Below are 24,367 nucleotides of genomic sequence, written 5' to 3'. Positions count from 1 at the left end.
CAGGTGGCCTTACATTTGTTTCTGATTCCAGAAGGGCGTTGCTTAAGAAACACAGGGCCCATGGCCACCTACCTTGCTAGAAAATGGGCCATTCTGAGAAAGCATGGCCCGGTGGAGACATTTTTAACCAGTGCTGTCAGAAGGAATCACCCTGTGTTCACCTCCCTGGGCTTCACTGCAGGTACTCCCAAGATGTCAGGGAGATTTTTATAAATTCTAATCATTTGCAAAATGTTCTGGATGGCTCTCTTCTGAAATCAGTTCAACACACTAATAACTGTGTCCATTGTTGACATGTTACCATCTCAGTTAAGGGGCAGGAATTAAAATTAAATCAAGCATTAGAAAACAAAATGCACTTTTTAAAACACAATCTAGGAATGGGCTATTTATGACCAAGACTGAAAATGCGCTTAGATTGAATTTCCTCTTTAGTCAGTGCGCTCTGTTTTTGCATAAAATGGAAACACATAAAATAGAAAATGCCTCAGCTTTATTAATGCAAACATATTTTTATTAAAGAATGAATGCATTTATGCTAAAGAATAGTTTACATGTGTTGGAAAGCAGCAAGCATATCTCCAAGAGGCGGGCTCTCCTCAATGGGACTCCATGCTAATTCTACATGCCTTAAACCCGGGTCCACACACGGGCACACAGATACAACACAGACATATGTAGGGACACACACATACATAGACCAAAACACCAACACCATTGCTCCCGGATGTGATCAGCTCTCATTTAAGGCTTTTGTAAGGTGCCCCAGTGCCCCTAACAATACCAGGACTACAAACACTTTCATAAATGAGCAGCATTGCCTGGGAAACTAGCTGTTTGCTCTGAGCCTTAAATGTATATATTTTAACAAATACGTACAATTTCATTCAATTCAGACCCTTGGCATTTATGACATTGAAAGATCCGCAAAACTGAGCAATCTCAGCTTAGTGAGAACTTCTCATTAGACACAGTGAACACACTGGCAAACGTGACCCAGAGATGTTACCAATTTGGGGACAGCAGAGTCAGATTTCCCTTTCGATCAAGATGGACATAGGTTCTCTAGACCAGTCAAGTTTATAGAACTCACTGGAATGCAAGGTTGAATGAGGGCGGCAGGCTTCCTTGGTGATGCCAAATCAGATTGGCAGCTCGCCATCTGATTAGATGCATCAGACAGGACCATCAACTAGATAAGCTACCAGACATCATGGCTGAACAAAGGACAGTCTCCATGGAGTTTGTTCACTTTTTGACAACTCATTCCCTTTTTCCAAGGTCTCTGTGGTGGTGGTGGTGGTGGTGGTGGTGGTGGCGGTTTTAAACTCCTAGCTGGTTTGATGGTTCATTCCATCTGCTCAGTTGTCTTCTTCCCTTTTGGTGTCCTGCAGTGTATGAGCGTCACCCCTTTGGGGATGTCGGCATGGTTTGGAAGGAAAAAGGTGGTGGACGGGGCAAGAGGAGGGAAGGGTTATTAGTTGTTGCAAGGATTCTAAGAAAATAGATGAAGTAAATACAATAAGAGGGTACTACTTGATATATTTATGTAAAAAAAAGCATTGTCTTTAACTGTAAGGTAACTGCCAACTATCAGGCTGTTAGCTGTAAAGCTCAATGAAGGCTGTGCTGATTGGCTTACTGAGGAGAGAATCTGAAACATGCCATGGGGGAGGAGTCTCAGGATTGAATCCACCTGACCTTTTCCTTTAGCCCTGTGACTTCCATGCCAGCATCAACACTCACCCCTCCACCCCCACACCCAGGACTAGGGATCCAATAAGTGCATTCTTGTTGGGTTTCATAAGGCAAACTGGAATGGTCTGTCAAATAACAACCTCAGTGTATTTGCCTGAGAATGGTGAAAATCAGCACGGAGCTATTCTACTGGGAGGCACTGGGGAATGAGGGGAAAAAAGAGAGAGGGAGAAAGAGAAAGAGTGTAGCACTCCCCCCATCCACACTTCCACCCTCCTCATAGTCACAGCAGTAGCAGATTTCAATGTAACATAATTACTTTAATAATACATTTCTTTAGATTTAGAATTGCTCTTCTGAATTTAAAAAGCTTGGTCAGCCAAGAGTTTGGCAGTTTCTCATCTGAAACATGAATCGTTGGTTTTTCATCTCTGGTCTGGAACTCCTGGACCAAGGCTGCCTTCGCTGAAGCGCCCTAAAGTTCCTTCAGCCATCATCGGATTCCAATTCCTGGGAAACTTCCTCAGACGAGCTGTTCCTGTGGATCCGGCCATCACTCTTCATACTGTGGAAAGTCTTCCTGAAAGCCTCCATCATGGCGTGGGCCAGCTTCTTGGCCTCCAGCTTGCTCTCACACTCGACAGCATGGCAGTCCATCTGGTAGGACAGGTCGTCATTGATCTCCCTGTAGACCCAGGCGAAGATGTTGGGGCTCACGTTGTGGTCGGCGGTGCAGTAGGCGATGCGGGCCACCTGGAAGGTATCCATGTGGACCGTGGCCTCCCCTTTGTGGTCAAGGTGATGGAGACACACTTGGAATGGTCGGATTTCCAGAAGGGCATTGGCTGGAAAGATGTCTTCTCGGGCTAGTGTGTGCTTCTTCCAAAGCTCGATGACTGGCTTTTCTGTGCAGCCTGGAAAAAACTGCATGCCTGTGGTGGTGACTTTACCAAGATACGTAACCTGCAGAGGAGAGAGGAAGAAAACAGGAGAGGTCAACAGTCAACTCTTCATCCTCGGTGTTCATTTCCAAGTTCCCGTCACAGTGTCACAGTGGGAAGGTGGAGACACATCTTTCTTGCCCCCTAAATGAATAACTACCCTCGGAATTTCTGCCACTTGACAAAGATACTGAAATTATTTAAATGGAGCTGGATTTAAACAATGTAATTTCTAGAGAACTACTCTCCCTCTCCCTACCTTTCTTTTAAGCTCATATTAAACTGAGTGATTAATATATTTTACATAATTTGGCATTTCTTTAAAGTCATACAGCCACTTGGAGTTTATTTTCAACCCAACACGAGCAGGAGTCAAAAGGATGAAGCATCTGAAAAACAAAGTCTTTATTAAATATCTCCTAGTTTGGTTCTTTCTAAATCTGTCAATGTTCACGTCCACTTAAGTGACTACCTTCTAGAAAATGCCAAGGACACACACACACACACACACAAATGTTCTGTTTCTATTGTGGCCCGAAACATCATTGTTTTCTCTCCAATATAATTTTTGAAAATATAGAAATGCAGTTGTGTTTCAACCTAAACAGTTTGGAACTGATGGGCACCATCTGGTTTTAGTGATAATAAATGAAAGCTCTACAGATGGTTGGAGACTTAGAATGCACACTTACCAAATAGCTAGATGGGCAGCACAAAAACAAAGAAAAATAATTCCAAGTAACTCAAATAGTGTGTTCTTAAAGGCTGATTTATGAATACCAAGAAGGGACTTTTTCTTTTTTTTAGATTTTATTTATTTATCTTTAGAGGGGAAGGAGAGAGGGAGAGAAACGTCAATGTATGGTTGCCTTTCGTGCGACCCCTGCTGGGAACTGGCCTGTAGGGAACCAGCTTGAAACCCAGGCATGTGCCCTGACTGGGAATTGAACCGCGATCCTCTGGTTTGCGGGCCTGTGCTCAGTCCACTGAGCTACACCAGCCAGGGCCTGGGGCTTTCATTTTTTATTCATCAAAAGAGATAGAATTGCTACCATTTTGAAAATGCATAATATCGAAGAAATCACTTCAGAATTAACACAAAATTTGGTACAAAATTAATAGTACAGATATAAATACTATAGAATTGAGGAGAAAAAGACCAAGTATGAAAGACACAGGGATGAGGTCTGTGGGGAGGGGGGGGGATGGGAGGGAGGTGGGGAGACGGGGCGGAGGGGGGGTTGGGATGGGAGAAATTGACAAAAGAAAACTGTACTTGAAAAATAACTCAATAAATTAAAAAAAATAAATTAAAAAAAAGAAAAAGACCAGATAAAAGGTCCATGGAAATGGTGAGAACTGAGAAAGAACATTTGACCACAGTGATTCCAAATCAACGTTGACATTTACAGGAGCTATAAAGGCCACACACAATAATTTCAGAACACAGAAGTACTGTTACAACGTCTCATGCTTTATCTCTTAAACTAGAGTTGACTGGACACTCCATGTAAAAACATGGCTCCTTAGTAAAGAGGCATAAATGCTGCACATTCTAGAGATATTTATTCAGAATCTATTATACATAATGGCAATATGCCAGGAGGGCTTGGGGGTGGGTAAAGGTGGAGTTGCCCCAAAAAATCAATGGGAAACAATTGAATACTTTTTCAGAGGCGGCCAAAGTCAGGATTTAAATCCTCCCTCCACCCTACGCCAGGTGGATGGCTCTGGGCACGCTGCTAAGCCTCTCGGCACATGCACAGACATAATCATGACATAAAGAAGACCTTGAGAAGGGCAGCAAGGGGGACTGCAAATACCCTGAACATTCAGTGGAAGGAGCTGTGGTGCCCGGCTGACAGGAGGCCTCAGAGAGAAGAGTCATGAGATTTCAAGGTACCAGGACCTCAAAAGCCAGATAGGAGCCCAGCAAGTCAAGGTGGTGCGAGAAGGAGGGAGCAGAAAGACAAGGGCTGTAAGGAAAGCCCCATATGGATACAGAGGCCACGCTGAACTGACCACATATTAGGCTGTGGCATACAACAGCCTTGGAGGAGACAGAAGGTCTAGGACTAGCGGATAAAAGCAGGCTGAACCCTGAGGGATGACCCTGTGTGCAGTCTGGGAAGTAGGAACTTCTTTGCTCTTGATGGAATGCCACTAAAAATCTACAGCAAGGGGCACCTGGATTTGATCAAGGCTGTAAACTTGAATGACCTGCTGATGCCAGGAGGTGAGATGGATGGGGAGGGCTGACTAATAGCAGAATGCTCAGGCAAGATGTTCTTGCAACAGCACAGCCGGGAGGGTCAGTAGTGAGGAAGGGCAGAGGAGACGCACGGGAACGATATTACAGAGATAAAACTGACAATACACTGGAAGGGGAAAATATCTCAGATGCTGCAAGTCAAAGAGGGCAACTGGTGGACGGCTCTTTGTCACTCTGGACTGGAGCCACATGATAAAGGCGGCTTTGTGAGCAAATGCACACAATACAGAGTTCTTGAATACCATTTACTGAAAATGTACTTTCTGTATACAGTATTTCATAATATCCTTATTATTTTTAACAGCTTTATTTTTTATTGAAGTGAAATTCACACCACATAAAAGTTACCATTTTAAAGCATAGCATTCAGTGGCATTTAGTAGTCAAAATGTTATCCATTCAACTATCTATTCTACCTAGCCTCGAGATATTTTCATCACCCTCAAAGGTGACATAACACCCATTAGGCACTCATTCCCCACTGCCTTCTTTCCCAAGGCTCTAGCGACCACCAACCTGCATTCTTCCCCTATGGATTTACTCTTCTTCATATTTCATTTACATGGGACCACATAATATGTTACCTTTCCTGTCTGGGTCTTTCACTCAGCATAATGTTTTCAAGGTTTGTCTAAGCTGTGCCATGCATCAGTACCTCACTCCTTTCTATGACATCTCTACTTTAGGAAGTTTAAAAGCAAATGGGGAAAACAAGTTTTAGTTCTTGAAGTGAAAACACATTCTCTTTTAGTATCCACCGAAACTAGAAATAACTTTATATTTGATACAACTGTCCTTCATAGTAATGAAATCTCCTTTGATTTCCTCCAAGTTGGTACATACCTTCCTCCCACCACAAATTTTTTTTAAAATTACATACTGACTTCTGTTGAGATACAACTAAAGGAGGACTTTAAAAACTTGCTTAGAAATTGTAAGCGACTCACTCCAATGGAAAGCAATTTCATAGTAGTAAAATTTTGACAATGAAGAAAAAATGCATTCATCTCTTATTAATACCACGTAAAAGCTAAAGATTTTAAGGAACATAAAATTTTATTCTGGAAGCGTGCTTAGGAGAAGAATGGAGCAGAGATTACTAGCTCAAAAAGTTTGATAGGACAACAGTGAAAGCTACGAATGATATGTAGACATTTATAAAAAGCAATTTTAAAACACTGAGGTACAACATAGATGTAATCTCTTGAAATTCAACTTATTATGGAAGTGTCTTTATTTAGTGGTGCCTTTCACCATGGTCACCTGCCTAGCACGCTACACATCAACCGTAAGGTCCCCATTTTCAAAATTCCTCAGTCAAATCAAGCCGCACAGACACTGAATAGTAGTGATGAGCATTTGCATCACACTTCAGGGAAAAAGCACTTAGTATCTCTAGATCTACTGACAACACTGTAGTTCAGGATGGAATGTTGTTATCACTAACCCGCTTCGAAAGGCAACAATCTTAGATCGGGGTAGCACTGGGAGACATTACTTATACTACCAGGTGTTGGGATTGCAGGAATATTTTGATTATTTGTGAAGAAAATTGCATAAAAAAGACAGCCTAAAAAGACACGTGTTGAATTCCTGGGCATTTTACTTTAGCAGATGAGAGCCATTTGCAACTGATTTCGCTTCGAGCCATTTGTTCATTATTCCCGTCTTTGGTGTGTCAGAGAAATTATGAATTTATATGAGCATCCAAATGCTGTGGGTCCTTCCGTAGAATGAACAACATTTTTTTGTCTGGTGCATTTGTTAGTGACACTCTTCTCCATGACAATGTAGGCCAGGGCATTTCTCTAAAAATGAGCTCTGTTTGGTAACTGCAGAAAGGAAGATTCAGAAACCTTCTGAAATTGTCAGGTGAAATGTGGCACAAATAATTAAAATAATATACATCTATAATATTACATATTATATAACATAATAAATAGCCTGGTTATAATATATAAAACCTGTTATCTAAGATTCAAAAAATGTATAAGATATTTAAAATAAAACCAAAGAAAATAAAACTTCATTGCAAGAACTCCAGACTTCTGGCACTTCCCCAAAAGTGAAAAGAGAAGCATGAACATGTTCTGTGGCCCTAACCCTGAATATCGCATCAGCTTCACCTTGCAGAGCATCGGCACCTGTGCAGATGGAGCAGGGCTCTGAGTGGATCATGTGATGACTGCTCTCCACTGTGAGACTGACATCACACCACGTGTTCACCGGGGACCCGCAGGTGAAGTCTGTCTCAACTGGAATCGGCAGTGGAGGCCACAGAGGCCGTAGTGCACAGGCAAGCCCTGCCTCCCAATACAGGACTATCGAGAACGCTCTTGCAACTCCAGAAGATGCCAACTCTCCAGTGACTGCAGCACCTGCTTCTTCAGAGTACGGGGCTCCCCTCACCTCAGGCCTTGGCAAGGCTGCCGGCTGGCTCTTCTCCTGATCCAAAGGAGCTAACCCTGCCCAAACCAGTGATGAACTGGTTCCTGCAGGATCTGGTTAACACAAAGCAGGAGCCTGAGGGTCTAACTCATGCCCCAGGCAAACCTGGGGAAGTCAATGAAACTCCTGTTTTGTTGCCTTTGTGGAGTCGATAACATCCTCTGAAATCCCATGAGGTTACATAAATACAAAGACATAAGACCGGCAAGTTGGCGCTTCTTAAAGAAATGCAGGGGAAAAAAGATCTAAATACAGTTTCCCTAGGAATGGAATAAAAAGAATTCTCTCACAGAGTTTCCATAAAACTGCAATGCAAGTGACAAAATGACATGCCAGCAAAGCCTCCCCTCAGAGTAACCCCTTTAAATCAGCCCTGTTCTTATCCACAATGGCCCGCACTCTGGAATCCTGACTTTGCCTGGGCGCTTCTTCCTCATTAGCCGATTGTTTACTACTTGTCTGCATATTTCCTAAATCTCCCATTATATTCTCCAGGGTCTGGCATTAGCCCGTATAGCTGACAATAAGTCACTGAAGGAAGTGGTGAATATACACATATTCACTAAACTATATAGTTTAGGAGAAATGTAGCTTATGACTCTGCTTTTCAAGGGAAATAGAGCAAAAGCTTTTAAATTAGTTGTCTCAAAATAACAACAACTTGCTTATGCTGTGCACGCAGCCATGCCCTCTGTGGATAAGGCCCACAGTGCGCTGCATCTCAATAAACAGAATCCCTGAAATGCCAGTGTTATCCCTGCACCCTCCCATGCTGACACCGTTGCAGGGATTTTCTCTAAATGTCTATAGAGAGATCGCTTCTTGCTGCTGTATTCCTCCTACAGAGACTTCCTTGCACACCCTCCTATGCGCACTTCCTCCTTGTGGGTACCAACATAGGACTTAATGTGCAAGGCTGTGCACACACCAATGTCAGCTCTGGTTAATAAGGATCTTGTTCTCCTGCCCACCTATGAAAGAGGGGAATGTCTTCTAGATGAATGAGTCCCTTTCTGAGCCTCATCCGTAAGAACCGCCATCAGCCAGAGCCACAAAGTAGACAAGAAACACTGAGTTGAGAAACTGGTCACTGAATGTCCACAAGGGCAAACAGGTTTGTTTTCTTAGCTGTCACCTCCCGGGGTGCTGGGACAAAGGCCCTTGGAAGAGGACAAGAAGATTCTTCAGGGGTAAAAATCTGTTGGAAATATGCAGTAAATATTGGCATCTTTTCTTTGGTTGCAAAAACAGGCACCGGGCAAGAAACATATTACGAATGAATCATTCCGAGAGAAACAAACAGAGCAAAAATGAAAAAGTTTCCTCATGTTGTCATTCAACGGCATCAACTGATGCCCCAGATACAGATGTGTGCAGTATGTCTGAATGGGCTTAGCCCAACCCCAACTGAAAAAAATAAAGTTTGAGCACATTCACAGCATGTGAAAACACTTGGGGGCCGTGGAACCAACAGGCCCGCCAGCGTGTCTGCAGCATCCTCAGCATTGGCCCAGGGGAGACCGGTGTCCTCAGAACCTCTCCTTCTCACCCATGAGTTTTCCAACACCCTGGCCAACTCTCCATTCATGAGTCACCCCTCCCTGCTCTTGTGTGGCAAAACAAACCCTGGTTGCCCGACATATGCCCTTCTGGCCGAGCGGACACCGTTCTGCTCCTTCCTCTTGCTGGCAGTCCACATTTTATTCTATCCTGAAAAACCCTTGTGTAGGACCCTGACTCACGTCCCCCTAAAAAGGACAGTCGGAGGCACTGGGTAATGAGAAAGGTCCCTAAACAAGAAGGTGGCATGGAATGGGTGGCAAAGAAGACCCCAAGCACTTGGTTTCCTGGGCATCTTTCACCTTCCGGGATGGGTAAACCCGGCTCTGTGACCTCCCAGCCTGGCTTTGGCTCAGTTCACAGTGGGGTTTCTCTGGGGTGACATGTCAAGAACAAAGACTGTCCAAAGGACTTTTGTGGGACATGAAAGGTCTCCGTGTTCTTTCTCTGTCTGTAGGAGACTTCCTTTCCCCAGTGAACATAGAATCGCATGATATGAGCACAGAATGAAAATGACTTACCTGGGAATCCTACTAGCCTTTGGGTTACAAGGCAAGAGATGAGAAAAAGAGGAGCCTCTCTTAACCTGGGGCCAAATACAAGAGTCAAGCTCTTTGTTCCCACATTAATTCCCACCTGCACATTTCAGAGAGAAGAGAAAGGACAAAACCCTGAGATTTATGAACACAGCTTGAATCAACTCCTTCCTTGCTGACCACAGATTCACTAGGCACTTTGAAGAGTGAAGAGGGATCCATATGCCAGTTACATAACAATCCACAATGCAAACACAAACACAATGCTAACCATGACCCTGAACCTGTATTACACACTTTAAGCCATGAAGAAAGTATTAAAGGATAAATGCTGTTTACAAGGAAATCAATGAAGTTATTGGGAGAAATATAAAAGTGATAAGCTTTGAGCTTGACGATTAAATTTTTAGCTATACATTGATTTCGTAAGTCTGTGTTGAGCACTTACTAGGAACCAGGTTATATTAGTGAACAAAATGGATAAAACCCTCTTCTGTCTTGGGACTTACATTCCAAGCACACCGACGATGCTTAGCACTAGGTTTACAGAACTGAACGCTACACAGGCGAGGCTGGCCCGCAGAGAAAGAGCACTCACCTGCCTCCAGGACTACTTTCAATGAACCAGAAAACTCATCTTGGTTCAAAAAGGCCTTTCCTCTCATACGGCACTACGAGGACAAAACCAATCCCCATTTGAAGTTTATCTGTTGGATCAAGCTGTGTCCAATGCAGGTTGATAAATCCTGACATTGACTGTGGTTTGGCTTCCTGAGGTGCTGCTGAAGTAGAAAGCCAGGCAGGTGAGGCCTTGGGAAGAATGCCAGGGGAAGGGATGTCGTGCAGGAGCAAGGAAGTTAGGGAAGTGGGAGATGAAAGTAGACTTTGGCTCCCAAACAAAATGGACTGGCAGCTAGAAGGCCATTGGTGACTTTACCTCTGCCCTGGTGACTGGACAGATGGGGTACCTGGCCACACTTGATACCTGCATTTTCCCTCAGGATATTCCAGTCAAACCAACCTGCCTTCATTACAAACTTGTAGCAAAATTATAAGTTGTTTTAGGCTGCCTAGTAGCTATTCTATTTGTCTTTGGACTCTTCTTTCTTTATTTAGGAGACCTGCCTAGCAAATTTTCCCAGACTTTAAACTCAAAGTACTTATAATTATATTGCAATGAACTGCTGATGATTCTGACACCCGGGGAGATAAGGACACTTGCCCCAAATCACCTTGCTCAAAGAGCAGGACACAGAACACAGGTCCTCTGGTCCAAGGCCAAAGCCTTTTCCACTCCTCCAATTTCTTTCACTGAAAGGTGCCCAAACTCCTTATTTTTAATTTTTATACTATCTACTTCTCTCTGGCAATTTCTTCAAATATCCACCTGAGACAGAGTCCTGATCAGGGACATGAAAAGGGGACAGACACTCTAGGGGGGCTTATTAAACACAGGGTTTGGAGTCAAGAGTTAAAAAGTCCTTAACCTGAGATGTGTGTGCTTTGCCCAGAGATTTAAGTTATGATGCTAGCACAAGTAATAGAAAGGAGATAAGGATGCATACTTAATATTCACATATCACATTCCTAAAGAACTCTGAAACGGTGCTTTGCAAAGCAAACAATCCCCACTTCAAAGAATAATTCCAAAGAGCAAATATCAAACATGTGCTAAGTTGGCCCCAACCCTGCTCTCGTGCACTGTGTACCAACAGGCCAGACATGTGATGCAGAGTTGCTCTGGGCGCCAAACACCACGCAGAGCAGGGCTCTGCACATTCCTCATGGCAGCTGAGAGCCCGGAAGGCCAACGGAGAGGCCTGAGCTCGGCTCAGAAAAGACTTGGGCACCCTCCGTGGTTGCTACAGCTTTGGGTCCCACTCAGCTTCTCAGGCTTCTGTGGGTCACACACAAGAAGCCCAGATGATTCTGAAACAAAACAAGATATTTTTTTTCTCCAGAGTGGGTTAGGGATGCCATTCCGAGGCCTATTTTTTTGGCAACTTTACCTAATCCTCACCAGTGTAAGACTGGACTCAGCTGTCCTGTGGCTGGACTCGGATGAAGACCAATTGTTACGATTCCCCATGAGGCTTCCCTTAAAAGTCTTCTGCCTCGTATCTGTTTAGCCTGGCTTGGCTGGCTGACTGAGAGGCAGCAAGTGACCCTGCCTGCCTGGGGTAAGCCTGCCTTGAACTTGAACAGCATACTTTTGTTAACCTCAAAGTTTACAAAGGTGACGACCCAGAAAGGCTTACAGCCTTATTCTTAATATTTTTTTAATAGTAGCAACAATGTTGGCAGTAGAATGCAGATTTTCTAAAGTACATATTTTCTGCAGCACATTTACACATATGCCTTTGTTTAGTGATTTTTTTTTCTTAAATTCCAGTAACTTTCCTATGGTCACAGATATTGAAAATATGTTTTATTGTTTAGTAGTTCTTTCCAAGTATTTACATGAGTTATACTGTTTGCATCTATGAAAATATTAATAGAAATATAACTGGAAAATATATTTTCTTTATTATGCAAATGTATACCATGGTGTGGGGGGCAGCAAGTTTACTAAGACCCAATACCGGGGAATAATTAAGTTCTATTTTTGCACTCTAGCAGAGACGGGCACTGCTTCAGCTGTTAAATACAGCATGTGTCTCACAATTAGGTGTTGATGTGACAGATTTGTTTCTGTTATTCGTATTAGGACTCAATTCCAGTGACACAGAGTGATTTAAAATGGTGCGTCCCACCTCGTGCTCATCAAAGCAGTCTCAATATGTAATCTGTCCTGTCAATGGGCTCTTAGATATGTGAATAAAGAAGTGATTTATCTGAAAGGCACCCACATATGCCCTGGAAGACAAAGTCACTTAATAAAAATGACACCACAATGAAACATACATCCCCTCGTCTGGCCACTTCTGCTGAGCCGACCCGAGGACGGTCAGACCTGGTGCCCTTCCACTCAGTGGCATGAGAACAATTTATTTCACGACAAGTCTGGTATCCCCCTTCTGCTTTCCAATCAGCAGTGAACACTGGAAAGGGACAGAAATTCAGCAGAGCTGTCTCTAGGCCCTAAAACATTCACAATGAGTCTTCTCTAAATGGTGAATCGATATCTAGGACACTACATGACACTTATCCCGACAAATGGATTCAAGGGGCAAACAGTGTGGCAGGTGAGAAACGTTACCAATTTTTGCCTGTGTAGGACTTCATCAATTCATTTTCCTTAGTGTACAGCTCACTGGGAGTGGACCAGTGAAGGCACTGCACTTGTAGAGAGAATAATGTTGAGACAGCATTTGGTTAGAGGTAATAACATAAATACACCAATCTATTGGCTGCTAGTCTACCGCTCTTAATAGAAGGCCAACAGAGGTCTGAAATAAGAGCAGGGACATGGGGGCTAACTAAACATGGAATTACCACATATGCCAAAGAAATTAAGACTTGTATTCAAATAAAAACCTTTACATGAATGTTCACAGTGGCTTTATGTGTTAGAGCCAAAACCTGGAATCAGCTCAGATGCCTTCCAACAGGTGGACAGTTAAGAAACTGTGATACATCCATTCCATGGATTATTATGCAGCAATTAAAAGGAATGAACTCCAGACACAAGGAACGACTTGGATGAATCTCCAGGGACTTCTGCTGAGTAAAAAATAAACAGCAAACAACAGTAACAAAGACAGTCCTAAAGTGTTCATACTGTTTGGTTCAATTTATACGTCATTTTTGAAATGACAACATTGTGGACATAGAGAACACATCAGTGGTTAGGGATGGGAGAGGTGGGTATGATTATGGAAGGGCAATGGGGAGGGTCATTGTGGTGAGGGGCATTTGCGGCATCTTACTGTCGCCTGAAGGGGTGAAAATGTGAGTTCACACATGCGCAAACATCGCACAGAACTAAGTGCACATGCAAATAAATTAGTTCAAGTAAAACAGGATAATTTTACTAAGATAGTGGGTTATATTAATGTGATAGTACATTACAGTTCTGCAGAGTGCTTTCATTGGAGAAAACTGGTTCCAGTGTATATGGTATCTTTTGCATTATTTCTTAGCCACTGCACGTGAATCTATTATCTCAATAAAAATTTCAACTAAAAAAATATCATTCATGTCAGAGTTATTGCCTAACAAAACTACCTTTATTTATATTTTTTATCACATTTAAAATATATTTATGTTATTATGATCAATGGGCATGCAAAATAATTATAGAGATTACATGAACATTTAAACTTTAAAGACCTACGGTCACAGGAAATAATTTTTGAAAATTTTAATTATTTACATTGTTTTCTTGCACAGGAAATATGAGAAGGTGGGAAAGATATGGTTAAGCAACAGTTTCAAAATCTGTCATTGTGAAAAGGGGAAGTGGCCCAGAAAAGAATGAAATGACCTGGTCTAATCTCCGTGTCGACTTGGTGATGGCGGACCGTCTGCTGTTCGCTGGCAAGCAAGCCCTTACAGCACGGCTTCTGCAGGATGTACCTGCTTGCCTAGAATCGCCGATGGTCAACAAACCTGAAATCTGCGGAACACGGCTTTTAGAAAAATATGTTATAGGCTATATAACTAAATAAAAAGACGTTCATGGTCGAAAGGGCTCTCCTCTGAAGTATGTACAGTATTAGGTATCTTCTGTGTTAATCTGGGCCAGACCGTTTATGAAGCTGCAAGAAAGAACTGAAAGATGGCACCGATCTCCCATGCTTTGCTTTTGCCTGCTGATGATTTGTTTTCCTGAAATTATTAGTAAAGTTTGGTACTGGTTCAGATTTCTGGTCTGAATATCTAATTCTTTGTGTAACACCACAGGGTAGCCAACACACTTTCCAGCACACACCTGTGTTATGCCAGGATGACACTGCGGGGGAGGGATCAGAAGGGCTATAGAGACCAGGGAGGAGCAAACACTTATGAAATTCATGATTGTTAAAGAACAGCTAGTTCATATTTTTTAAAGAGGTGCAGTATGGAATTCAGATTATATGGACTATAATTTAAAAAGGGCCATGTAACAATTTTATTTAAAATTAAAGTATTTAAAATAGATAGATAATATTCTTTGCAACCATTTAAATGTTAGAAATACCTGCTGTAAAGTTAACAACGTGTAGTCAACTAGAATATTGATATATTTTATAGGAAACTAAATGAAACCCCCAGACTATGTCTTACCTTATTGATTCTTATTTAAAAAGTCTACTTATAATTAGAGAAATGCAAACTAAACTACACTGGGATACTATCAGATTGGTGAAAATTAAGAAGCATGGCATATGTGTTGTTGCCAAGGCTATAGAGAAATACATACTCTCATATATTGCTGGCTGGATTGCAAATTGATACAATTTTTTTGTGAGGGACTCAGCAATATATATAAAAACTAGGCATACCTTTGACCTGGCAATGCTCAGTCTATGAATTTACCCTGAAACTACCCTCTATTACCATGAAGATATATAATCACAAGTTTATCACCTGCAGTATCTTTTGTTACAAAACTTATAAAACAATCTAAATGCTCTTACAACAGTGAGCGGTTGAATAAATTCTAGTACATCCACCTAATGCATAATTACAAATGTGTAAAAAAGAATGATAACGAGCTTATGTACTTATATGGAGTGAATTACAGAGTATGAGGCCTGTCCAGAAAACATCCAGCCATTGTTAATATACCAAGAATGGTTCACACGACATCAGTGTAACCTGACAGCCAACGCAAAGTGGACTGGAATGTGCAGGTAGGAATAATGACGACCTCACTGTACTAGTCAGTTCAGGAGGTAGATGCTGTTGAGTGAGCATGTGCACTTTGTGACCATCACATTCAAAATAACTGAGCAAGTAGAGCAATGAATCTGCATTAAGTTTTCCATTAAATTTGACTATTCCTCCACAAAAAACTATTCAGATGACACAGAAGGCTTTTCAGGGATGATATAATGAGTGCAGCACAAATAAAAATGTGGCATAGGCACTTCAAAGATGGTCAAGAGTCTGTTGAAAGTGATCCACGTTCTGGAAGGCCTGTAACGAGCCGAACACCTAAGAATGTTGAATGAGTACGAGCTGCAATCAACAAAGATCAGCAACTGATAGTGTGAGAAGTACCAGCTGATCTGGGGATTCCAAAAACTACTGTTTTTGAGATTCTGACGCAGGATTTTGGCACATGAAGCATGTGGAAAAATTCATTCCATGGCTTCTGCTACCAGAGCAGAAGGAACATCGTGCTGCAGTTGCTAATGACTGGATTCAAACCACTACCAATGAACCAGATTTTCTCAAGAAAGTCATAACCATGGATGAATGGCAAGTCTGTGGCTCTGATCCAGAAATGAAGGCCCAGTCATCCCAAAGGAAGTTGCCTGGTTCTCCACGCCCAAAGAAAGCATGGCAAAGTTGCAGCAAGATCAAGACTATGTTAACTGTGTTTCTGATTGGGAAGGATTATCCATCATGAGTATGCCCCTCCAGCCAAACAACTGATAAGGAGGAGTACCTCAAAGTTGTTCCTTGGTTGAGAGATGCAATATAATGAAAACAGCCACAGCTATGGGCAACTGGTGATTGGCAGCTTTGTTACAACAATGCATCACGTCTCCTGCAGTTTTTTTGGTGAAACATCAAGTCACTAAGGTGATTCAGCCCTCTCCAGCCCAGATTTAGTGCCTTGAAACTTCTGGCTTTTCCCAAAACTTAAATCACCTTTGAAAGGGCAAATATTTCAGACTGTCAATGAGATTCAGGAAATATGACAGGGCAGCTGATGGTGAGTTCAAAAAAGAATTTTGCAGAGTGTTTTGAACAGTGGAAGAGATGCTGGGACAACCGTGTGAAGTCCCAAGGTGCCTACTTTCAAGGAGACTGAGGCATCATTGTTTTTGTATCTTTTCATATTACATGCCTAGATACTTTCTGGACAGACCTCATATATTGTTATGTGAAAAGAAGCTACATGAAAAAAAACTATCTAGTTTATGTAAGCAAAAAGGAACACAGGAAGCAAAACCAGAGATTGGTTACCAACAGGAGGTGGTTGGGAATGAGTTTGAAATGATGGGGGTGTGGGATTCGAGTAGAAGGAATAGAGAAGCGATATTCTGCAGGTATACCTCTTGTATAGTTACAACTTAGAATAATATCAACAAAAACAATGCAATCAAGAAGGAAGGGAAGAAAAATTCCAAATGGAACAAAAATAAAAATGAGTAAAGCTAACTGAATGCAAGTGAAAAACATAACTACAGTGAAGCGAGGGAAAACAGACCCAAGACACATTCTAACAGATCATTTTGACATATGCCCTCGGGTTAAAGACAGGACTCGGAACCAACACTGAGACTTAGTTAGTTAGTAAGCCTGTTTTCCAAAATGGTGTCTATTTGCAATTCTGAACTTACTTCATGTGTATTAAAGGGTTAAGCTGAAAGTATCCATCCTGCAAATACTGAGCACAGGTTTCTCACTGTTGGAGTAGGGTGTTACAAGCATAAAAAGAGGAAGAACCTTGTGGCATTAGATTGGAGTTGGAGTAATCCAGACAAAGTATGGTTTTCACTCTACACAGACGGGTAGACACTGACACTGGCAGAGAGGCGTGTTTGCGTATGAATGCATCATCACCCACATGTGTGCATTCTGCTGCAGTGTGCACAGGGCGACTTTGGGGACAGTGACATGTCACTAGTAATGAGCATATCTAATGCCCAAGTCCTGGTTTTTAAATGCCAGTCTCTACTGAAAGGAAGCAGCCCTCCTTGGAGAAACAGTTGATTCCAGGACTGGCACGTGAAAAGTATGAGATGATTCTGAAACATCATGCTGTGACAGAAAGTAGTGGAGTGTTCAAAGAATGACACACTCTCCGGTCCAAAGGACAGAGAGTTGCCTTGAAGCAGTTCCTGCTGGCAAAACTAGGGACAATTTAACCATCAAATAAATAATAATGATTGATGATGATGATGATGATGATGATTACAACCCACAATATAAGAAACAATCCATGAGTTGATATTGATATAAATATATATATATATATATATATATATATATATATATATATATATATATATATATATAGAGAGAGAGAGAGAGAGAGAGAGAGAGAGAGAGAAGTTCTTATAAAGTTAGAAGAGATGATGAGATTAGAAAGCCACCATTTGGCAAATAGCACAGTAATAGGTGTTCAGGGCAAGACAAGCATCAATGAATGCTAAAACTAGAAACTGCATGTCTGGTCAGAAATGGGATATTTATGTAGCTTCAAAGTATCTCCCCACAAGACATCTATTAGTTATGAATGGAAAGTAATCCCTAGAAGACCCCGTCACAACAAAGTGATGCAGCAGTGTACCCTGTGAAGGACACAGCTTCACTTCTGTGGCCTCCTTGCCAATCACCTGAACCCAATCGTGCAAATGTTGGACACACCCAAGTGGAGGGGCATTGATTAACCTTCAAAAATATGAATGACAAACAAAACAAGGATCTGCTCTAGCTTGATGGACACTGAAGAGACCAGTCATGTAATCCTTGCCTGGATCCTAGACCATCATTTCGTTTTCTTTTGATATACATTATGATAGTTCACAATTGTCAGAATATGAATAAGGTGCATGGATTATATATAAATATTGTATAGATGTTAATTTTCAGAATTTGGTAATTATGTAAGAGAATATTCTCATATATAAGGAGATACAGACATAGACACAGATATAAGGATATATCAGAATGGTTACATAAAAGAATATCCTAGTTTATAACAATTACACTGCAAAATACAGGGGCATAATCATGTTTTACCATGAGAGGGAGAGGGGGAGGAAAGGAGAGGGAGAGAATACACAAATGATCAACTAAATACTTGGGTAATATAAGTGAGAGCTACACATGGAAATATTTTATGATAACTTTTCAGCACTTTTGTATGTGAAATTACTTCAAGCCAGTAAATTAAAAAGACGATCCATGAACACATTGGCCCCTGGCTTAATGCTAACTTAAATGGAAAATAAAAACATTTTGTATGAATGTACGTAGTTGACTAAACAATGTTCATGTCCCAAAGAGTAAATGTAGTTTTAAGATGCATCCAGCCAAGGACCTGTTTGTGATCAAAGCCCACCACCCCAAGCTAACTGGATCATCGGTATTAGTGACGTGACAGTTTCTAGTCAGTGTCCTGGTGCACTTACATGCAAGAATTGAATTGGACATAGGACAGGTTAAATGATCTTCCACAAACAAGCAGCACCTCTTATGAAATAACAACACTAGCAATCAAAACACTCAAGAGCATTGTCATACTTTCTGTTTTCAAATAGAAACCAATGTATAATCTGAAAGTAGTTTTTAATGACTGGTCTCATCACATTTTTATGTTGTTAGTCAGAAGTCATCTTGGAACCATAGTTTCTTTTTTGCTATCTAGCTACTGAGCTCGGCCCAAGGAAAGAATGTTACTACCTGTCTCCATACCAGAATTACTGCAATAAAAAAATCCTACAGGATTCTCCAACTAGATTTAAGAGAGGAGAGTGATGTCAAAGATTTAGAAATACAGAAGCAAGCACTTAAAATATAGAGGCTTACGTATTATGACTTTGAAGGATGCCCGGTTAGAGCCACTGCTGATGAATGCATTCTTAAAAGATGAAACAAGAAGGAAAGTTTCTTTTTGCATGCTGGGAAAATAAGAATGAGGGATGAAGCAGACTCAGGATAGTTTTGAGATGAATGACCACTTGAGCGAGCACATTTATTTTTAGTAAGAGTGCACTTGCCCTGGAGAAGAGGTTTCAGTGTTGATGGATGAAGAAGAAGCAAGAAGCTCTTTGGTTATTTTTCAGGCAGCACCTGCTCTGTACTTGAGAACCTTTCCTGTCCCCAGTAGACTGCTACTGGCAGTGACAGGTGTGCAGTCACTGTCCAGGAGATGAATTCAGAGTTGATTGCTCCCTCCAATTTGCTCAGCAGTGTGCCATTGAGGCCCTCAGCCCAGGTGGGCAGGAAATGCAGCTCAGAAGTGCAAGGTGGAGACCTGTGAACAGCATCCAAGGGATGTCTGTGTGGCCATCCAAGGAAAAACAAGGATGATGCCTGGCCTGTGTCCTCTGAAGCTCTTGGAAGGATGACTGTCTGACTTGCTAAACCCTGGAACCCCATACACCTTAAAGCAAAGATACAGAAACTGTGACTCACAAATTCAGGCCAGGAAAGCAGATCCCTTTTTTTAAAAGTAACTTATTCTCATTGTTTTAAGAACTATCTCTTTACAATGGTGCAAAATGGTAAGAACCAAATTCACTAGATCTTACATACGGGTCTTTGTATATTAACTTTTTGATCGAGTTCTCCCACCACCTTCCCAGAGGCTTCTGGTGAACTCCCACCTTCTCACCTCCTCTCCATCATCAGCCTCATAGAAGGTCAGAGATACTGCATGTGATAAGACCTCCAAGGACCTAATGGACAATCCATAGACCCAGAGGTGAACAAAGTCCTGTCACAGACAGAGATGGTGCTGGTTCTGCTCATTCCTCCTCGTTCTCCCAGGAAGGTGGTGTGATGGTTAATGCCATGCCATCTGACTAAGCCAGGGAGGGTCTAGATACCTATGCCAACACTATTCTGGGCATGTGTGCAAGGGGGCTTCTGGATGAGATGAACATTTCAATTCTTAGGCAGAATAAAGCAGATTGTCCTGGCCAACAGGGGTAGCTGCACCCAAGTGAGGGCTTGAATATATTAAAAGGTGGAACAAGGGAGAATGCGCCCTTTCTGTCTGGCTGCCTTCAAGCTGGGACATTGGTCTTCTCCCGCCTCTGGACTGAGACTCAGGCTGGAACTTCACAGAGGACGCCAGCCCACACTGAGACACCTGCCCCGCCTTCCCAGCACTCACGCTCAGGGACGAGCTCTCCTCGGCCCTCTCCTACCGCCTTCTCTGTCAGTCACAGCCTCTGTGTCTCATGTGAACAGCAGCAAACCCCTGCACTGTCATGCAATGTGCGTTTTGTGCAGTCTCAGAACTGGCAGATGAGGCTCCTTCTGTGACAGGAAGGTCTGCCTCAAGTGTGTGCAGCCCAAATCCAACTTGATGTTGTCCATCTCTGTCCATTGTTCTCTGCCTGGTGGCAATTCAATCCAGTGGCTAAGGGCAGAAAAGGCTGGTGGAGCTCCTCACTGATTCCATCTAAGAACTCACCCACCCTACCAGGAACCACATTGCAGCAACACGGTATTTCCTTTCACTGAATGGAGAGATTCACTGAAAAAAATATACAAGCTGGGAGGGATGCTATATTTCCCAACAGTCAAACCTGAGTCCTAATACACAGACATACACATGCCAGGAATTTTTAAAAATTCTTTCCCTGCAGAGTTTGTGTGTGTACGAATGCTAAAAGAAACTTTAGCACAGCTCAATGTGTGGGGCGGGTGTGTGGAAACACACAAAAGGGGCAGGTGAGGGGGAAGGAGAGAGAGAAAATGAACTTTGCAGCACAAGGAAACATGCACAAATTTTTCTTAACAGACCTAGCTGAACTGCATGGAAGACACACCTTAACTTCTTCTCTCTCATGTTCTTTCAGAAAAAAAAATGAAATAAAATTATAATTTAAGCCCCAGGTAATGAAACATTATTTCTAAACTGATTAAACTCACCACTACTCCCAATTATGCTCCAAAAGTAGAAGTCACACGAGATTTTATTCTCTTAATGTTGGGACACTAGAAGGCAGCAGGAAAACAGAAAGACCAAAGATGAGATGGAGAGACTCCATACAGTTCCGGGCAGGAGTCTGCAGGAGCTGGGCAGGGCTGTTGAGGACAGGACAGGACAGTGTGGATGCCTCTCCTCCACAGAGCCTGCATTCTGAGGGTAGGGACCAAAGAAGCCCGAAGGTTTCTTGTGATATCTACTGTTACCGAAACAGGGTGAGCCCTATAGTGGCAGGTTACATTCTACTGGTGATACGAGGAATGATCATCGCTGCACAGTTCTATGAAAGTCTCTTCCTGGGTATGAATAAATGAGCTGAAGCCATATTGAATAGAGTCTAATGACTTCTCATCATTCAAAAAACCCTCTTCATTGACCTCAGTCATGGAGAGTCCCCTACCGTGAGAGCCCCTTCTGAAAGAGCAACACCAACACATCTCAACCCTCTTTATTGTCAGGCTTGGCTTCTACCCAAGGCATGTATCCAATCCTCATTGGCTACTACTCCTCACTGGCACCTACTCCCTAAACAATTAACGAAAAGCTGCACCTGGCCCCGGTGAAAGGGACCCTCTGAAGGTGGCAGGTCTCTCCAATACCAACAGACTGAGAGTCCCCTGGCACTGGCATGTATTCTCTCACAAACAGGTCTGCTCAGTGGCAAAGAGGAAATGAGCAAAACTTGCCAATGGAAGGTGCTGGCCAGCACAGAGCAGCAACCCACAAATCTCAGTCCTGAGAAGGCCCCGGGGCCCTAATCAGGGCAGGCAGGGGCAGCCGCTGTGGTGGGGAGGAAGCCAAGGCACGAGCTAAAGCGATGGCTATGATGTATGTTCAATGGATAATGTAGGCTGTGCTAGTTTCAATTTTCATAAAGATGAGATTTTACTCTATGCTTCATTTTGGTAATTTTCTGCATGTAATATATTAATGATGGAGTTTCACAGGTTTTGTTTTACTAATTCTTTACAATGTTTAAGGTGACCGTATTTTGGGGTGTTACGCAAAAGTAATACTGCAATATCAGGTGTTGTCATTTTGCTGGAACTTGGCAGTCACCACATGACCAGAGAAATTCAATGCAAACTTGATTGTACATTTGCATTTTTCCAAGAGGAGGCATCACTTTAATCAGATTTTTCAAAGGGATTAGCAATGCAAAGAAGAAAAGAGACTTTGCCCATAGTAAAGTCTTAGAACTATGAACTATGAAAGCAATGAATGTGCACATTTTGAAAGATTTTGATGTATATTTTAAAACTGCCTTTTAGAAACCTTCTGCCAACTATTATTTCCAGCAGCTACTTACGAGACTTTTTCCACATACCAGACCTTTTCAACAACAGTAATCATTATTTTTAACATCTTTCCCGACTTGGCAGACAAAAATATGTTATCCTGTTATCTTCTGATTGCTAATAAGAGTAAATTATTTCATATATGTAATGGAAATCCCTATTTCTTCCTTGGTAAATGACCTGTTGAATGACGTTGCCCCTTTTTGTTTCAGCAAAAGGTTGTTTATCTTCTTTCCACTCTCTGTATCACTTTGCTTTACATCTCACTCCATGGGCTAACAAGTCCAGAACAACGATAGCACTAATACAAGTGATAACAGCAGTCCTGGTCTCTAACCTGAAGTTATTAGAAACACAGAACAATTCCAGAATATCAGAAACAGATCCCTGAGCATATACAAGCAGCCAAATGCATTTCACCAACTTCTTTGTTACCTAGTGATCGATTATTAGTAGCTCAGATAACTGATAACTAAGAGCTTACAATATAGGAGGCATATTTTCATTTCCTTCCCGAGTTTAACATCTCAGAAATCCTGAGATTAATTTTCTAGTATTCAGAAGGTCATACGAAACTTTCCCACTGTATTCATGCTGTTTTAAAATTCAACCAGAGGGAAGATCAGGAAAAGCTGTTTGTAACTATGGGGATATTTTGCTGCATTAGACGTCATGATATTGAACAGCTTTTCCCAGATGCACCTAATTCTTTAACAATTGACTTAGTTTATCACTATTGCAGGAAAAATTTATATACATATGTATGCACATTTATATATACACACAAGTATATATGTTTATATATATACACACATATACAAGTATATATACATGTTCATATCTAAATACACAGATTCATTTACCATTAACCTTGTGCCGTCAAAACTCTGTAAATATTGATTATGGAAGAAGAAAAATATGATAGAATGCCAAAGCAATAAATCCTGTGGCTAGAGAACCTCTCCCAAATGAAGGCTCCGACTCTGTAGGTTATCATTTTGTGAATCTCAAGAGACATGCATTTCCTGAAGCATCATCAGACTGTAAAAATGTAGCCAAGCATGCAAAAGGCACCACAGCCCTGTCTGTGAAATCCCCCATTAGAGCAGCGGCCACTGGCTTCCCCTCTCCCTCATGTTCCAATGCAAAACAAGGGCCAGGGCCGATGAAAATCTCGGAGCCTTCTCGAGCTGTCCCACGTATGGCCTCTCCAGCAGAGCTCAGCTCCTGGCTCAGGACTACCATGGCAGCAAATTTACAATTCTCAGGTGAGACAGACTGTACACACCTGGAGAGGTTTGGGCTATGTTGAGTGAGTCAGTGGTCCTTAACAGTATTTCCTGTTTCAAAAGTCCATCTTTCCAACTATTTATACATTAAGTACATTCTCAGTTCACAGCCCAATAATGGTGGATTTGGAAAAGCCCCAGGAAGCCATGGCCACTGTAGGTAAGTGCTGTATGTACACCAGTGTGTACAGAGAGTATACAGATACTTCTAGGCTTACAGTGGGGTTATGCCTTAATAAACACATCATAGGTTGAGAATATCTTGAGTCAAAAATGCATTGAAGACACCTCACCTAACGGACATCATAGCTTCACCTAGCCTACCTAGAGTATGCCTAGAACACAACATCCAAAATCCGCTGGCTACACGGTACACTGTAGAGCATGGGCTGCTAACCCCTGTGGCAGTGTGGGAGTCCAGCATCACCAGAAAGTACCACCCGCCCAGGAAAAGATCAAAATTCAAAATGCAGTTTCTACTGAAGGCACATCACTTTCGCAACATTGTGAAGTCAAAAAACTGTAAGACAAACCATGGTAAGTCGGGGACCATCTGTC

At 42.1% G+C, this 24,367-nt stretch overlaps 1 protein-coding gene across 2 annotated transcripts in view; it reads right to left on the bottom strand.

Annotated features, from left to right (window-relative positions):
- Positions 1-466: 466 nt before the first annotated feature.
- PID1 (phosphotyrosine interaction domain containing 1) overlaps positions 467-24,367 on the bottom strand; it is a 207,217-nt gene continuing 183,316 nt past the window's right edge. Inside the window, exon 2 of one of the 2 annotated variants that reach the window (XM_037139268.2) lies at positions 467-2,661. In XM_037139268.2, the coding sequence (XP_036995163.1) occupies positions 2,185-2,661 (477 nt within the window). In that variant the 3' untranslated portion in view covers positions 467-2,184. The remainder of the gene's footprint in view (positions 2,662-24,367) is intronic. The other variant, XM_037139267.2, reaches the window with a different exon arrangement.

The sequence above is a fragment of the Artibeus jamaicensis genome, unplaced genomic scaffold, assembly GCF_021234435.1.
Source record: "Artibeus jamaicensis isolate MK-2021 breed Jamaican fruit bat unplaced genomic scaffold, CSHL_Jam_final contig_1015, whole genome shotgun sequence".
NCBI classification, from domain to species: domain Eukaryota; kingdom Metazoa; phylum Chordata; class Mammalia; order Chiroptera; family Phyllostomidae; genus Artibeus; species Artibeus jamaicensis.
This window is presented reverse-complemented; position numbering and strand designations above follow the sequence as displayed.